This window comes from Poecilia reticulata, chromosome 2, assembly GCF_904066995.2.
Source record: "Poecilia reticulata chromosome 2, P_reticulata-male-v2, whole genome shotgun sequence".
Classification (NCBI taxonomy): domain Eukaryota; kingdom Metazoa; phylum Chordata; class Actinopteri; order Cyprinodontiformes; family Poeciliidae; genus Poecilia; species Poecilia reticulata.
Window position 1 is genome coordinate 41974786 of NC_088831.1, and position 17845 is coordinate 41992630.

General features: G+C 35.9%; 1 protein-coding gene across 1 annotated transcript; it reads right to left on the reverse strand.

The window, feature by feature from the left end:
* Positions 1–479: 479 nt before the first annotated feature.
* On the reverse strand, positions 480–16555 carry crfb1 (cytokine receptor family member b1). The gene is made up of 7 exons (XM_081604683.1): positions 16013–16555; positions 15811–15934; positions 6088–6230; positions 4996–5156; positions 3987–4140; positions 2931–3058; positions 480–2350 (listed from the first exon to the last, which is right to left on the reverse strand). Exons 1-7 carry the CDS (start codon positions 16056–16058, stop codon positions 1706–1708), a joined length of 1401 nt encoding a protein of 466 aa, XP_081460809.1. The 5' UTR covers positions 16059–16555; the 3' UTR covers positions 480–1705.
* Between the last annotated feature and the right edge of the window lie 1290 nt (positions 16556–17845).

The following is a 17845-nucleotide window of genomic DNA, read 5'->3' on the forward strand; positions in this document are numbered from 1 at the left end:
AGAACATTAATGAATAAGTTGAGCTCCACTGGCAGATTGTTTTATTTAGATAAGATATTTTTCCACATTATAAGAAATAATCTGCCAGTGGAACTAATACTTTGTCATTAGTATTAAAGGACTATTGATTTAAAACAAGCCCTTATATCTTGTGAAAAAGTTACTTATAAATTGTCTTATTTCTATAGTACTAGAAATTAGACTGAAAATACTTAGTAATATTTTGTTTTTGCAGTGTTAAAGTGTTTAGATTTTATATGGTCGGCCATAAGTAACACTTGTGAGAAAATGATCTAATCCCAGAACACTTTTCCTTTTGGTTTAGTTTCTGGTGAAGGGAAAACAGTCCACTGTGATGTTGTCATCTAAGACTTAAAGTCCACCTCATTCTGAAACATAGTGTCCAGATTCAGAAAGATTGCTTTTCTTAAGTCAGAAAATATCAGAAAACAAAAAGATCACACAGGAGGCGCAGTGGAAACTTTTAACAGATTTTTATTTTGTTGTTTTCACCTTTAAAACAGGTGAAGCAGATAAACATTTGTCTTTGCTCTAAGGCACTAGTCCGGTTTCATTTTGACCCAGCAAAAAACCAACTGGAACTGAAATGCGAACAATCACAAAAAACGTGAAATGTCGCTGCAGAAAATCCAAAAATACAGACGGTAAAAACTTTGAGCACCGATACCGTTAGGGTTGGATTAAATAACTGGACAGATCTGACAAACTGACTGCAAACAGTGGGAATGTGAAGAGAGCTTTACGATTAGAGGTGATTGCAGTCGGTCTGAGTTTAAAAACTGGAGACGACGTCACATCGATATTATCGGGACAGGGTTATGCGGAGTAATTGACAGGAGTCAGTGTGTTACCTGTAGTAAACGTCTTCTTACTGAAGTAGTTTTGGAGAAAAATTTAGACATTTTAAGACTACATTCACACAGCATGTTTTGATGCTCAAATTAATGAAAATGAATTTTTTGTCATTCAAACTATTAATTAAATGCGACAAAAGTCAGACTTCTGTGCGACTCCAAAGCAACCCGCATGGACCTGCTGAAGAAGAACAACAGGTCCATTTCTGATTCTACAATTCTGTGTGTGAACCGACAAATGGAATAATCATCCACACTGCAAAAACACAAAATCTTACCAAGTATTTATGTCTAGTTTATAGTGAAAATATCTTGGTACACTTAAAATAAGACAAACGTAACCTATTAGTAACTTTTCAGCAAAATATAGGAGCTTGTTTTATAATAATGATTCCTTAATATTGATAAAAAGTACTGGCAGATTTTTTCACTTATAACAAGGGAAAAACATTTTGTTACAAGTCAAATAATCTGCCAGTAGAAATAGAGCTGGGTTGCTAGGCGACAGGTTGGGCTCAGCGGGGGTTGCTAGGTAACGGTGCAGTGCCTGTTGATTGTGAAATAAGTGAACGTACTGGAACTAGTAGTTTTTCATCAATATTAATAAATTACTGACCTAAAAGAAGCTCTTATTGCTGAAAAGTTACTTCTAAGTTAATTTTGTCTGATTTTAAGTGATATTTGCAGTAGAAACTAAATAAAAATACTTTTTTGTTATTTTGTGTTTTTGCCATGTGGGTGATTATTCCATCTGCTGGTTCACACAGAGTCGTAGAATCAGAAATGGACATGCTGTTTTAACGTGCAGTCCTCCAGTTTGAGAAAACATTTCATTTATTTGTCAGATATTCAGAGAACTCTTCTTCTTCCTCCTCCTCCTCTTCCTCCTCGTCCATCCAGGACTCTGTGCAGCTGCCATCTTGTCCCGACTCTGGCGGACGAATCCCATCGTCCCGTTTGCTTTCAGAGTCTATCTGGCTCAGAGGTTTCAGGGTGTAAGTCCTCAGAAAGTCCATGGAAGAGCTTCCAGAGTCCTGATCCTCCTCTACCTCGTCTTCATCGCAAGCAGCCATTGAGGCGAGGGTGACGGAGAACAGGTTGACGTCTCCAGAGAACTCCAGAGTCTCCATTTTGATTTCCTCCTGCTGAGTTATGGAGTCCTCCATTCCAGATTGATCTTTATCATAAATAAAAAGAGTTTCTGCTTTGGCCTCATACTGGTTGGACTCCACCTCCATGAAGTCACCCTTCATCACGTCAGCAGAACCGCCGCCTGTGGAAAGTTCTGCGTTTCTGTCCATGTACAGCTTCACTGAAGCCTCCTCATCGCCGTCTTCGTCCTCAGAGCTGGCGTCCCCGGCGGGAGACGGAGACGTTGCCGGGCGGTTTCTGGTTTTTACCGTTTGGGGGATGATGGTGACCCGGTTGATGTCCGTGGTACTCAGGGTTAGGACGTAGCTTTGCCTCAAAACGACCTGAGGAAGAGGAAATGAGAAGGCAGAAACAGGAACTGTAACTGGAAATGAACTGTGGTTGGAGAGATGCAAGGGTCAGAAGTATGGCAGCAAATCAGGGCCAAAATAGATGGAAAAAAAGGAATAGATTTCCATCAAAAAACTCAGACATTTTCTAGAAAAAAGTTTAAAAAGTCAAAAATTTACTACAAAATTAATCAGAATTTTTGAGAACAAACTCAGAAATTTCTAAAAAAGAAATTTGGAAAGTTTACACTTTGAAAAGTGTAAGATGTGCTAGAAAAAACTCAGAAATGTTGAGATTAATCTCAGAAGTGTTATAGAAAAAAGAGACTTCAAACTTCTGAAAAGGCAAAGATTTGCTAAAACAACTACAGAAAACTTGGAAATTTTTGAGTTTGGAAAGTTGAAAATTTGCTAGAAAAAAAAATCACATCAATCTCAGAAGTTTTCTTGTCTGTGTGTGTGTGTGTGTGTGTGTGTGTATGAAGCCAGGTAATCAGAAATGTTACTGTTTTGTGTTTTTACAGTGTAACAATAAGGGTGACCCAGAATATCGACAGGTGAATCATTGTCTCACCATCAGGGCTGCCGGCATTTCCTTTAGTTTGCACAGGAATCCGGTGTAGTAGAGGCAGAAGATTCCCATCATCAGGCCAATCAGGGAGGAAATCAAAACAGCTGTGACGACGACTAAAACCAACAGTCCTGAAAACAATCATGGAATGACGAGGAATTCAGTCAGACTGGAAATGCTGGATCTGCCCTCTGACATCACACTGGGATTTAACTTGTTTAAACGCCTATTTTTAAACTCAGAGGGCTGGAACTTACACTGCAAAAATACAAAATCTTATCACATAATTTTCTAGTTTCTAGAATTTTAGAATTCTTGAAATGAAAAAACTAAATTATAAGTGACTTTTCAGCAAGATAATCAATCATTGCTTTGCATTGATGAACATTTACAAGTTTCTTTGGCAGATTATTTCCCTTAAAACGAGACTTTTTACCATGTTATAAGTGAAATAAATTGCCAATGGAACCAGTACTTTTTCATCCATATTCAATAATTGTTTATTTAAAATAAGCTCCTATATGTTGCAGAAAAGACCATTGTAAGTTAGTTTTGTCTTATTTCAAGTGTATAAAAGTATTTGCAGTAGAAATTAAACCAAAAATATGTGGTTTTGCAGAGTATGTTGAAGAACCGTTTCCATTTTACATTGTTATTACAGCATTTTCACTGTAAAAAACTATTTTCGGTCCAGTTTTCACTGCAAATATCTTAGTACACCTGAAAGTCTGAGAACTTGTTTTAAAACAACAATTCCTTAATATTGGTTAAATAGTGCTAGTTCCATTGGCAGATTGTTTTCACTTATAAACAGGAAAAATGACTTAATACTAATTTGCAAGTGGAATTAATAATTTTTTCATGAATATTAAGGAATTATTGATTTAAAACAAGCTCATATATTTTGCTGAAAAGTTTCTTGTAAGTTAGTTTTGTCTTATTTAAGGTGTACTAAGATATTTGCAGTGTAAACTAAACCAAAACGACTTGGTTAGATTTTGTGTTTTTGCAGTGTACTGTACTTCATTGAACAGAATCTGTTGTGGCGGTCCAGCTCACCGTAGTCTGGTTCTGAAATGCTGGTGAAGATGCATTTCCACTCGGACGGCTGCGTGTTTTTGTTCGATCGGGCCTTGGGAAGCACCCGCACGCAATACTCCACATCTTTCTCCAGGTTGCTGAGGTTGAAGATCCTTCTATGAGTTTCCAGCTCCTGAAAATAATTGAGATATAAATCCACACGGTTTTTTTCTGTGTTTTCAGCTGACTCATGTTTTCTTTAAACATGATTATGAATCGGAGCAGCTGAACAGATCCGTCCAGACTTGACCGAAGGGTTTGGGAGTGAATCATGTTTCCATTTTTCCTCCGAGCCTCATTTTAGCCCAAACAGTTCAAATGATGTGGAGCGATTAGATTCCAATTTATTCAATACATCGTTCACACAAATCTGAACGACGCCATCTTGGTAGGCAAGTGCAGAAAGCATAGTGGCCCCATGGCCAACAAGAAGAAGATATGTGGATACTATTGACCAATGTGTGAGACGAATATATACTGCTCAAAAAAATAAAGGGAACACTTAAACAACACAATATAACTCCAAGTAAATCAAACTTCTGTGAAATCAAACTGTCCACTTAGGAAGCAACACTGATTGACAACAAGGACCCTCGTCGGGTCAATCAGTGTTGCTTCCTAAGTGGACAGTTTGATTTCACAGAAGTTTGATTTACTTGGAGTTATATTGTGTTGTTTAAGTGTTCCTTTTATTTTTTTTGATCAGTGTATATCTGAAAAGTAGCTGATAAAGACTGAAACATGTTAGGTGAATCAGGTAAAAACATATGAACAGCATCCTCCTTTCCTACGTAGATTAAATCTGTAGTTTAAAATGTTGGAAGGTATTTTTTTAACTAATCTTTGAATGGAGTTTTAGCTGTAAAGTAAAGCCTCAAAAAAAGAAAAGAAAATCCTGCGCAAAAAAGTAGAACAGAGATTGCACACAGGAGGAAATCAGAAGGAAATATTTGCTGTATAAAAGAGAAATTTGATATAAGTATTTTACCTGAATTTCTCTACCGTTTCCTTTCCTCCACAGGACTGTGAAGCTGAAATCATAGTTTATATCTTCATCCTTTGTGTATGGATCTAAATCAGGCATCGAAATGTTCCCCTGGATGAACGTCCCATATCCGGCCACCGAAAGCAGCGGAGGACCAATCACAGCTTTTCACACAAGAACGAAATTAAAGTTAGTTTTATACAACACTCTATAAGGGCCATTGTAGACGGAAACAAAGGAGGAGAAAATTTATGGCAAAAAAAAAAAAGTTACATTTTGAGATTAATTTCAGCAATTTTCTTTAAGAAATATTTTAAATTTCTGACACATGCTGACACATTTCTAGAGAAAAAAAATGCAGAACCTTTCTAGAAAAAAAACACATTGAAATTTCTGAAATTCTAAAGTTGAAAATTTGCTATAATAGATTCAGAAATTTTGAGATTATTTATAACTGAAGGTTATGAGTCTAAAAAGTTTAAACTTTGCTGAAAAAAACTCAAATTTTCTAGAATAAAAACTTGGTAAGTTCTGGTTCTGTGAAGTTGAAAATTGGCTTTTTAAAACTTAGAAATTCAGATTAGTCTCAGAAATTTTCTTGAAAAAAATCTAGAAATTTTTATACATGGAAATTTTAAAAGACAAAAATGTTGTCTTTTGTAAATTTAAAAAGCGTTTAAATTCCTGAGTTTGTAAAGTTATAAATTTGCTAAAATAAACTCAGAAATTGAGACTAATGACATATTTCTTTTTTTCTTTTTTTTTACTTGGAAATTTCTGAGTTCTGAAAGTCCCCAGCTTTCGAATGTGGAAATCTTTTGACCTTCTAAAGTAAAACGAATTCAACTAAAATTGACAGATTTACTCCTTTTTTCATTCAGCTCTGCTTCATAGACATTTATGCATGAAGGCTTTTCTCATCTGTTAAAACATAAAAGTCAAACGGAAACCGTTCCCTGTGGTTCAGTCTTTGCTGATAAGTAGTGAAACAAATTTGGGCGACCTGGGCCATCCTTACATATTTTACATATTTTAGCATAGAGGAATATTAGAACCTTTATGAGGCTCAGAGTTCATGTGCAGATGTTGACTTACTTTCTGTTAAGGGCTGAAAGGTGATTGTAGAGCGAGGAGACTTTGTGTTGTTGTAGGAAGCCTCGACAGCCAGTTCGTGCTTCTTCTCGGGTTTCAGTTTCAAATTGCAGGATGTTGAGTTTACTGGTTTTTGAGAAACCTTTCTGTCATGAATCCCAAAGAAAACAGAAACTGTTAATTTCACATCTGCGCAGCAAAAGAAACAGCTGAACAGATGCTCTGACACCAGTAGGGGGAGTTTAGCGATGCTTTTGACTTGTTCTTTTTCCAGTCTGGTGCGATTATTCAGCAACGGGAATCAATTTAAAAGCAGGACTTGGCTGCACATGTTTTAGTGCTTTTCGGCGTTTCAGCTGCCTGTCATACCTTGGACCGCAGAACTTTTCTGTCCCAACTTGGCCCGGTATCAAAAGAACAGTTTTTTATTTTGGGTTCTTCTATGGCTTTTATCACTTGTGGCGTCCCTCAAGGCTCTATTCTTGGTCCACTAGAATAGAGGACCAAGAAAAGTAGCATGTAGCTAAAAGTAGCTACATGCTACTTTTAGCATGTAGCACTAAAAGTAGTGGATATTCTGATCCACCATCTTGCTGTTGATATTCAAATCTACTTGCCAATTTAGCAAGATAATCACTCTTGAACTGTCTGAATTATATTAAAACTAGGTAGAAAAGGAAATGACAATCTTGACCCTTTGCTGTCAGGAATATGTTTTACTTTAAATTATGCAGACTGCTGTGAAATCAGTTTTTTTTTTCTCCAATTATTTTAAGTTGTGCAGACTGCTGTGAAATCCTTTTTTTTTTCCAATTAAGAGAAATTTCCAGGATGACGTCAGATCTTCCAACCAAAGATCTTGAAAAAGTGATTCATGCTGTCATTAACTCTCGGTTGGATTCTTGTTGGGTTAGATAAATCATCTCTGCATCGCCTACACACCAACCAAGCTACTAAAAGTATCTGGTTCTGGCTTGTTCAGGATTGATTTTAAGATTTTATTGCTTAATTTTAAGGCCTTTTATTCCAGTGACATTAACATCCACACTCCAGTAAGAGCACCAGCCACTTTTTCTCCTTTGAGACTTTTAAATCTTTGCCTGCTATAATCACAGTTTATGGTAATTATAGATTTGCATTTTGTTTAAACTTTATTTTAAAATATAGATTTCAGCAGTTTCATGCAATATTTGAATCTTGTGATTCCTGAGTTGTTTTTGATCACTTGAATAAATGTTTTTTATCTGAGGGGGAGGATTTGGGTCACATGTTTAAAATAAGATCCTCATGTGATGATTTAGAGGTTGATTTGGAAACAGGGTGAAGTTTAGGGAACTGATTCTACTGTAAAGTTAAACCAGCAGCAAAACATCCCGATCAAATCATATCTGATTTTTATTTCCAATTCCAGTTATAGCTTGATACATTTCTTATCATGGTTAAGATAATGATTTATTGTTATTTCAACAAATTCCAATGTTAAGAAAACCCCCAAACTATCACTAATGTTCGGATTGTTACGTTTTAATCTCTGTTCTTTATGTGGCTGATGAAAGAAGTGTATTACAAATTTATGTTTTTTAAGAGCAGTATTTGTATTTGTGAGGCTATAATTGCTGTGAAGCATAGGCCCATTAGATTAAACAATAAATCAAATAGCTACATGATTAATTAAAATGATTTTCATAATTTCCAGTTGGACAACAATAGTTAAATAGATGCTCCCCTTTAAGAGTGAAAAGCCAACATTTTGAAAAACTTTGCAAACATTTGACACCATGTATGAAGTAGTTAGTCTGCAGTAGCTGCACCTTTTGCCTGTTTTCCCTGTCTAAGATGAGTGATTAATATATTTAAAGTGCAATTTTGGTTATTTTGGATATAAATTATTTTTTCTGGTATTAAATATTCTTTAGAAATTAAAGTTTTTTCATATTTGAGTGTGTACTTGCATTAATATCCCATTAGTATTATAATTATCATAGTTGAAAATTGTCTCAGGATGAGAATATTAGTATTTATGTTACAATACTTTCTGGGACAATTTATCCTCCAGCAAAATTTGCAATCGTGACAGGCTAATGACGCACACCTGCAACCATAGAGTATTACATAGTTCGTATCACTTTTTATCATTATCACAATAATAATAATTACAGTTTTTACGTATTTCAGTTAACAAAAATGTCTTCTCAATTTCAGTTTTCGTTATTTCTAGGTAACTATGACACAAACAGCTGTTGAATAGAGAAAATGCCATTTTCTGCCATGGTTATGGCGCCCCCTCTAGCGCAGCGCCCCTTTTGCCCATTCTTTTTTGCGCCACAGTCACACAGATATCGTTTTAAAATATGCTGAACTCCCAGCTCCATTTATTTCCTTGCAGGGCAGAACAGTATTAAATGCACCTGGAATCAGTAAGATAATGCAGAAATTCAGATTTTTAGTGATCAGCTAGATATGATGATGAACAAAAAACCGTTAAAAATGCCACATTCATCATGATTTCCATGTAAAAATGAATCACATTGTTCAGCTAGACGCGAAGCCTGAGAGGGCGAGGCGACCTGAAACCGAAACCACATCCAGGTGGCGTTTTCAGAGAGCAGCGGGGCTCTGCGGTGGCAGCAGCCCAGCCAGGCGCTGCGGGGATGGAAACAGCTCTCACTGCAGGAGGGACGCCTCGGAGGGAGTCAGAAACCAACCGCCATGTGTCAGATGTTCCATCAAAGGGGCTCCAGTCAACCGCATGTTTACAGACACACTACGCTCTGAGTGAAAACGTGACCGGATTAAAAGGTCGCGGTCGACCGTGGAGGACACCAAGGCTGAAAAACTCACAGAAACAGTTTCTGAAGTGAATGCAGGCACAAAACAGGCGTTTTTTTTTTTTTTTTTTACTATAGCTTAGTTTTATTTTGTTGTAACGTTTTGATGGTCTAGGTTTTTAAGAGTGTGTTTGCACATTTTTTATTAGTTACAGACACGTACGTGGCATGTTATTGTTTACGTTCGGAAATTTCGCACATGCGCACAATGCTGCAGTCCGTTACCGTAGAATTCCGCTTACAAAATGAAACCTGGATGTTTCGTATAATTAATTTTGTGCAACAGCAATGGGGAAAATAACGCAGAAAAACATTTTAAAAACAACTTAAAACCACTCATATTAATTTTTTCTCCACAACGCCACGCACAGACCCGTTGCCATGGTTTGACAAATTTAAGCTAGCATAGCTAGCTGACCTGCTTCCGTGTCCCTCACTATTTTTTTATTAAAACTTTTCTCTGACCTGTGAAATGTGCTTGTTGTTTTGTATTGGAAATATTAATTTAATAATGCTTGTTTTAATTATGCTTAACTTTAGTGCATGTTGAAATATTAGATTGATCATAATTGTTTTGAGTAGGCCTCAATTTAGATTTAGACTTATGATTTAATCAAGATATAACTTAATCAGTAGAGCAGTTTTCTTAGATATAGATTAAAATTAGTCTATGCTGTTGAGTTTTTTTTATATTAGATCACATTCTTAAGAAATTTAAGTCTGAAAATTCTCCTAGTTCATTACAGCCAAAGTAGAAAACTAATCAGAAAATATTGACTGTAATAGATGTTTTAGTAATGAAGCTGCTCATGTCTGTTTTCTACGAGTTTAAAGGTATTATATGAAGCGTGTGCTAACTTTTGCAATAAAAATCTGCCTTTTGATGCCCTGGGGCCGAGGAGAGGTCAGGAGAGCTCTGTGCGGTTCAGGAACCAGTTTGAAATGAGAAACACAGATAAATGATAAACTTTGGTCCCGATTTCTATGAGTAAAATGTTTCCCCATGAAATGAACACATCTATTGTTCATACCCTGGGAAAGTACGCAGGGAGGATAGCTTGGACAGCAATGAATTCATCCCTTGGCCTTGGCACCACCTGCATGGTCTCTGGCGTACAAACAGCAACACATCATTTCGGCTGTTTGAGATCACCTCTAAACGGTACGTTAGACGCATCAGACAGTAGAAATACGCCTTGATATAAAAGTAATTGAGCTAAAACAGCTGGTCAGATCACTGGGTGGAACTGGAACAGCTCTCAGAAGACAAGTCTTCGTATTTTGCATTTTTTTTCTCAGGTACTTGATGTTTCCTTTCTGACTTTGGTATCTGATGACCATGTTGAGCTGTTTGTGTGATTTTATGCATTTGATTGTTTGAATAAACTGGCTGATTGTGAAGTTGAACAGTGACTCTTGTTTTTGTGGTTTCGCTTTTACGCACGACATTAACAGACCTGGGGAGACGAGACAACAACGAGCAACAGGTAGAAAATATCTCGTTCTCTTGATAAGTTGTAGCAAAGTACTGTGTCCCTTTTTCTTTTACATCTCATACATTTAAGATCTTGAAAGCTAAAATGTTAGCTTAGCTACAGGGCTAAGCTAACATTTTCGTCACGTTGCAACAAGTAATAGTTTTAGTTTTCTCTATACTTTGGTTCATTTTTAGATGCAGAAATATTTTATTACTATTTATTATTGTGATAGTGTATTGGGTAATGAATACTCAATAGAAGATACCATTTTTAAAAAATGTATTAAATTATTGTTGAACATTTAACTGACTGGTGTTTAATCCAAACTTTTGCCGCCGCCATTTTGTGGACTAGCAGGTGGAGAATGGAGTACCGTAATCTACCGACAGCTGGCGTAAACTGCTTGTGTGTGGAAAAAAAATTCTCATTAGTTTGAAAGACTAATAAATAAATTCATAAACACACAAACAAAAGACATTACATGTATAATTTCAGTATGTTTTAGTTACATAAACACACAATACCAGTTACTTAGTTTTTTCCTTTACTTATCAGATGAAGCTTTTATTTCTGTTTCTGTTATTTTGTAGGTTTTATTTAACTATAATAACGATGGTGCACACAAATGGCTCCTACACACAGAAAATGCCAACTACTAGAATTCATTTTTCTACCAGTTATGGCGCCCCCTATCGCACGGCGCTCCTGCAGAGCGCCACATATTGAAAATACACACAAAAACATCCATCTTATTCTGCAGAGTAGTGGGGAATATTGTTTATGTTCTAAAAAAAATGACCCCGATATTGGGAAATGTGTAAGATGTGGTCGTCCTGGAAACCTGAGAATTTGAACTGCAAACCACAAACTCGAATATGGCAACTTTAAATCGAGCAGAAAACATCTGCTCACGTCTCACTTCTTCATTCCCTTCATAAAAGAGGAACAAAATGTCCTGAAGGTTTGATTTAAAGCAACCTGTGGAAACTGGATGCCTCAGAGTTACTTTGCTTGATAAAAATCAGTGTTCAAACAAGTTTGTGGTGCTGATTATAGTAGATAAAGCAACAGAGGGTAAAACCAGATCCAACAGCCAAGTGAGATTACGGAAAACTGACTCACCACAGCTTATCAGTGAAAATTAGAGTTTTTAAAGAAAATTAAATGTTAAACCAATTAAAGGGACAGCTGAAGTCATGTTGTACAAATAATAATAATATAGGAACATATTCCCAGCTGTTGCATGTATTTAAAGGCTGCAGACAAAGGAACAAGCATAGAGGAGGATCACCACTGAATGCCAGCAGAGGAAGAGGGGCTTACGGGTCCAAACTGACAAGATAACATGCAGCAGAGCATTCTGGGATTTGTAGTGGTTGTGGTGCACGAGCTGTTGACTAACCACAATAAAAAAAATCTACAGAATGCGCCAATTTTTTAATAAATTAGTCACCAGAACAATCAATTAATCACCAGAAGAACCAATTAATCGTCAGAACAAACAATTAATCAGAATAAAAAGATTTATTGTCCGAATAACCAATTAAGCATCAGACTAAATTGATAGATTAATCAACAACTAATATAATTGTTAGCTGCAGCTTCATTTGAACTTTAAAAATAGGCAGTTGTGAACCTTTCAAGGTCTTAAGTATTCACAAATTTCAGCTGTTTGTGTTTTTTCGGTGGTTGTGGTCATTAATCCCCACTGATACCAGGATTCACTGTAGACATGAAAATGATTGTTCAGCTAAATTTTCTGCACTTTTAAACCATGAAAGGAAAAATAAAGGGACACAAACACTACAAGCCCAGAGAGCCTTCAGCTACTTTAAGGAAATCTGGTAAAGGTGCAATGAACATAGATGGAAGGACATGCAAAAACAACATGCAAATAATGAGAGATGAAAGTACAACTTTGTTTTTTATTTAAAGCGTGCCACAGAAGTGAAAGGCTGAAGGGAGAAAAAGAATCAGCAGCTTTCAACAGCTCCCAAAGTGCTGCCGTTTATAGATATAAATATATTAAAATGTGAAAAAATTAGGGAAACTTTGTCAAAACAAGAATAAATTTACACAGATTTAACAATTTTATCATTTTTAAAATCTTTCAGAAGGTTAGGATAGGTCTTTGATCTATACAAAACATGATGATTACACTTTTTCGCACAAAATTATTCTTAGATAATAAGATTTTAGCTGTTTTAGGGAATCTTGTCACTTTAAAACCAAATAAGCCGCTGCTGGCCAACTCAGCGTTTTCATATGGCCTAGAAAATATCTGCAAACAGATGCACAATTACGCAACCATTCATCTTTGAAAAGCAGAAGTAGAGCCTCCTGCACAACCACCAAGAATACAGCAAGTGGTTTCTGGTTGGTGAGTCAACAACAAGACACTTTCCTTTTCCAGAAGCCATTGTACGGCGGTAATAAAACCAGCTACCCAAAAGTGCTGGAGCTCCTCTTGGGTCACTCGGTAACGGGCTAGACTTCACTGTGGTTGCTAGGTAACGGGCAGTGCCTGCTGATTTGTGATTCCAGAGAGTTTTGAAACGGCTCACTTTCCAGACACCAAAAGACATGAACTTATTGACAAAAAATGTCCTCGTGTTTCTTTTTTAAAACGACTTGGCTGATTTTAGAAACAGCATAAATGGAAATATAAAAATGTGAAGAATGTAAATTTCGAATTATGCGTTCCCTTTAAATCTCTAAAAGACAAGCAGATGTTCCCAGAATCATTGTACTCTCGAATCAGCAACAGTTTCTTTCACATGCAGCAAACTGCTTGATGCTAATATTGCAGGTAAAAGATGATGGATCATAAAGAACTTTAAGCTTTAAGAGCTGCTGCATAAACTATCAGAATCGACTTTATTGGTCACGTTTGTGCAAACTAACAAGGAATTTGACTTCAGTGCCACTTTCTCTCAATGTACAGATGTTTTTAAGATAAAAATATAAAAATATATGGGATAACATTTTTCTGTTTTCGTAAAAATATTTGAATATACATAATTTCACAAAGAAGATTACGACCAGGTTGAATCAGTGCAAATATAGGAGGTAAAAACAGCTGACGAAGCCTGGGTTGCTAGGCGATGAGGGGGCGGAACTCTGCCGGGGTTGCTAGGCAAAGGGGCTGGCACAGCTGGGAATAACGAAGGAATGCGACAGGAAGTTTTACAGTTAGGAAAGGATATAAAGTCCCAAACCACTTCCTTAAATGAACAGCTCAGTGTTTCCTTACAGGAATAATCTGCAACATTATTATTTATATGTTCATTTTAACCACAAGTAAAGCCGAGGAAAGGCAGGGGATTTATTTTGTGGGCGACTCTGGTATGAGGCGCGACTCGAAGCGTCTGAGCTGGTTCTTCTTCATTTCACAGGAGCTCAGACGTCTGCGAGGTAGGTTTCTCACAGAAAGAGGAAATCTGTCTGTTTGTGAAAAAGCAGCAGGCAGCAGTGGAAACTCCCTCTGAAACACCAAGGGGAGTTTAGAACAATGAAGAAAAAAATAACAGCAAAAAAAAAAAAAGAAGCTTTAATTTGACGCATGGTTCGGTTTCTGTGGAACTACGGTGGGTTTAAGTTCGAGGTTGGTGAAATGTCACTCAGTGTTTTAGTTGATGATCTGAGAGGAAACAAGTCAGCACTGAGACGTTTCCTGTAGCAAAGAAAAAAATGTTGGGGAAAAAACAAACTTCTATCTGTGACGGTCAGTTTTATTTTAACCAGACGGAAAACATTATTAAACACGCAAATCCTGCAATTTTCTGCTGTCGTGCAAAACAAACTCCCCAAGGCAGACGATGCAACTTTACAAAACCTAAACAAGGAATGTTTCAATTAACAGCCATAAAAATGAAAACTTTGGTCTGAACTTTGCAGAAACTGATTTTAATGACACATTTTCTCCTTTTCTTCAATCCGAGATCACTTTACGACATACAGATGGTGTACATTTTTAAATATTTTATAATATTCTGAGTTTATTGTAATTTAAAGTGAACTATTATTATTAAATCTTATAGTCAAGTGTTTCCCAACAGGGTGATTAAAAAAACTTTGTATTATTTCCTCAAACACCAACTATTTCAACCACCTGCTAGACGGATCCAATTTATTCACACTATCACCAAGTTTTCCCTAAGAACGGATCAATATCTAGGAATAAATGCAGCAACCAGCCATGACAGAACCTCTACCGTGTTTAAGTTACATAAACAGAACAGGCTTGCAACTAATGAGTATATTAGAAACTGATTAATCGATTATTCTGATGATTAATCGGATACAGAAATGGCAAATTCTTCAGGATTTTCATACAATATTAGAGATGCAATAAAAGACGCAAATAAACAATTAAATTCCTTTTTTCAATTAAGAAAATAAACATTTTATTGCCTAAAATGCAGTAACACAGCATTCCTTTTTTAGATTTGAACTGGGTGAAGCTAAAGCATATTTATACAGAAAGGGTTTTTATTATATGGAAAATGTATGTATTTTTGTGCAGCTTTTGCTTAATTAAAACTCTGAACATGTTGGGATTGTTCAGTACATATCCTTTTTTAATCGGAATATATCAGTTAACGATTAATCGATTACTAAATTAGTTGATGAGTATTTCAATAAACGATTAATCCCGACTAATCGCTCCATCCATAAAACTGAATTTTTTTCTTTTTAATTCTGAAATTTCTTTCTCCTGTGTAAGAGGACTGGGGCCACTGGGAAAAAAAACAGAATTATTACTTTATTCTAAGAATTCTGACTTTTCCTCCTCAGAATTTTAACTTTTTATGTAAAATTCAGACTTTTGTTGCAGAATTCAGAATACTGATTATACCAAACGTATTCTGATGTTTGATATAATCTGACCTTTTTATCTTTTTTTTTGCAACATTTTGACTTTTGTTCATCAGAATTCAGAATTTTTTTGCAGATTTCCAACTTTTTCACAGATTTCAGATTTTTTTCTCATATAATTTTGACTTTTTCTCAATATTGCGACTTTTCGTAGAATTTGACTTTTGCAGAATTCTGACTTCTGTTCCTCATAAGTCAAACTTTTTTCACATAATTCCGACATTTTCCCGCAAAATTCAGTTTTTCTTGTCAGTATTCTGACTTGTTTTTCTCTCAGAGTTTTGACTTTAATCTTCTGTGATCAAAAATCTGAATTCCTTTTTTTCAGTGGCTCTAATTGCCTTCCATATTTTCTGCATTCTTGTTTTCGGAACAGAGCGGTACACCGGTATGTTTTGGATATATAGCTATATATATATTTGTTGCTGCTAAAGCAAACGGGAGTAAACCAGTTTCAGATGTTGGGGAGGAAATGACACTTCAAAAAGACACTTCCAGGGATTACGGGAAAATCTGACGACGAGGACAGTGGGGTTAATTACCTGTTCTTATATATCCAGAACTGTGTCCCAGGAGGGCTGCCAGGTCCCGGATCCCAGTGCAGGACATGCTTGAAGTTCAGAGACTCAATCCTTAGGTTGACCGGTGCCGGAAGGGACGCGACAGCTGCGGAGAACCGCGGAGACACACCTGAGTAAACGTGACAAGAAGAGCAATTCCACCTGGATCACGCGCTTTCCTCACCTGAAGGGAGCTGAAGAATCAGGAAGATTAGAGGAAATCTGCTCATTCTTCAGGGATCCGACTCCGACAAGATCCGATCATCAGAAAACGTTCACAAATAAAGCCGACAGCTGATTTCACAATCACATCCTGAGAATTAAAACGGTCCGAAAGTTCGCAGAGACTCTAACCCGTCCTCATGTTTACTGGAGAACCGCTTCCCAGTTAAAAACAGAACCAAGACTCAAATATCGGCTTAAACTGGGAACGACTCACGGAGGTCACGTGTTCCCACGGGGCGAGTCATCAAAGCTCAGAAAGAAAAACGAAATCTTAGTTCAATAATAACAGCTGCCGCTCCTGGATGACGAAAACACGAACTTTCCAATGCCATTTACACGCATTGCTTCCGGCCCGCCTTCAAAATAAAAGCTTGCTTCAGACGTGAAAGGTTACATCAGCCTTCAGAATAAAAGACTGCTCTCTTAAGCTTTAGAAAAACGTCACATTTTGAAAGTCAATAAATGTATTTTTTAGTTTAGTAGATTATTTGTGCTGCACAGAAATGTAGGATAGTGTGTTAAAGCCATAAAAAAGACTAAATAATAATAAAAAATTAAAAATCTGAAAAATTCTTGAAAAAAGGTAAAACATTTCTGAGTTTGAAAAGTTGAAAATTTGCTACAAAAAATTCAAAAAACATATTGATCTATCTCAAAACTTTTTGACAAAATTCTGTTTGAAAAGTTGATTTTGTTTGACTTTTGAAACTCAGAAATTTCAAAGTTTTCACTAGATTTTTTTTTTTAGATTAGTCTTAAAGTTTTGGAGTTTTTACCAGAAAATTTTGGGATTTTTTCTCTAGAAAATCTTTAACTTTTCAAACTCAGAAATTTCCTTTAATTAGAAAATTAATAGAAAATTTCTGAGATTGATCTCAGAATGTCTGTCAGATTTTGTTGTTTTTTTGTGTGTGAAATGTACTTTAAAAAAATGTTTTTTATCTGAAGCGGTCCTAATACACTGTCATAGAAATGCAATGTTTTTGCTCCTAAAGGCAAAACAAGAAGGGCCGAATAAGGATTTCTTTTAAATTAGGAGAATAAAGTCATGACAAAAGTCACATCAGCAGGTTAAAGTCATAAAATTACAAGTAAAAAGTTTTTTTAATTCGAGTTTAGCTTTGATAAAGTTACCCAGACCTGACAGACTGTCACTCACAATCGTTCACGAAAGTTTGAAATGATTCAAAGTTATTATCTCCAATTAATCATATTTGAAGCTGACATTTTAAAAATATTATTTCCTTATTTTAAAAACTGAATCTGAAGCCATTTTATTATTCTAATTTACAAGATTACTTCTTCTTTTTGCTAATGTATGACCTTATTCTGGTAATTTTATGACTTTGTTCTCCTAATTTTATCACGTGTACAAACTTAAGGCCTGCGGACCAAATACGGTCTGCCAAAACTATTTCAGGGCCACAGAAATATAACTTCAAAATGAAAGTTATTTGCTTAAATATTATTTTATCAGGCAAATCAAATCTGTTTTTATTTGTATAGCTAAATAACATCTGGAAAAAAGATTCATAATAATATTTAGTTATTAAAAGTTTGAATGTTTTTTCATTCCAAAGGTTTTGTGGCCATAATCAGGTTTGATATAACAGCTTTTACTCTTTGGCTCATAAAGTTTAATGACTCGTCACACGTAGTGTTAAATATTAACCGACGCCATAAACTTTATCATCCACAGTCAATAATTCAAATAATTTTATACAAGATATGAACTGAAAATGCAAAGCATAAAATCCAACAACACAAAACAGGAATATTAAAATGAAAAATA

What these genes read in the sequence shown, in the direction of transcription:
- crfb1 (XM_081604683.1), bottom strand. Translation starts at nt 16,058, where the DNA reads ATGAGCAGATTTCCTCTAATCTTCCTGATTCTTCAGCTCCCTTCAG. An exon ending in CTTTCAGCCCTTAACAGAAA is followed by an intron (nt 5,157 to 6,087) that starts GTAAGTCAACAT and finishes TTGTGTGAAAAG; the next exon opens with CTGTGATTGGTCCTCCGCTG. An exon ending in AAATGCCGGCAGCCCTGATG is followed by an intron (nt 2,351 to 2,930) that starts GTGAGACAATGA and finishes CCTCTTCCTCAG; the next exon opens with GTCGTTTTGAGGCAAAGCTA.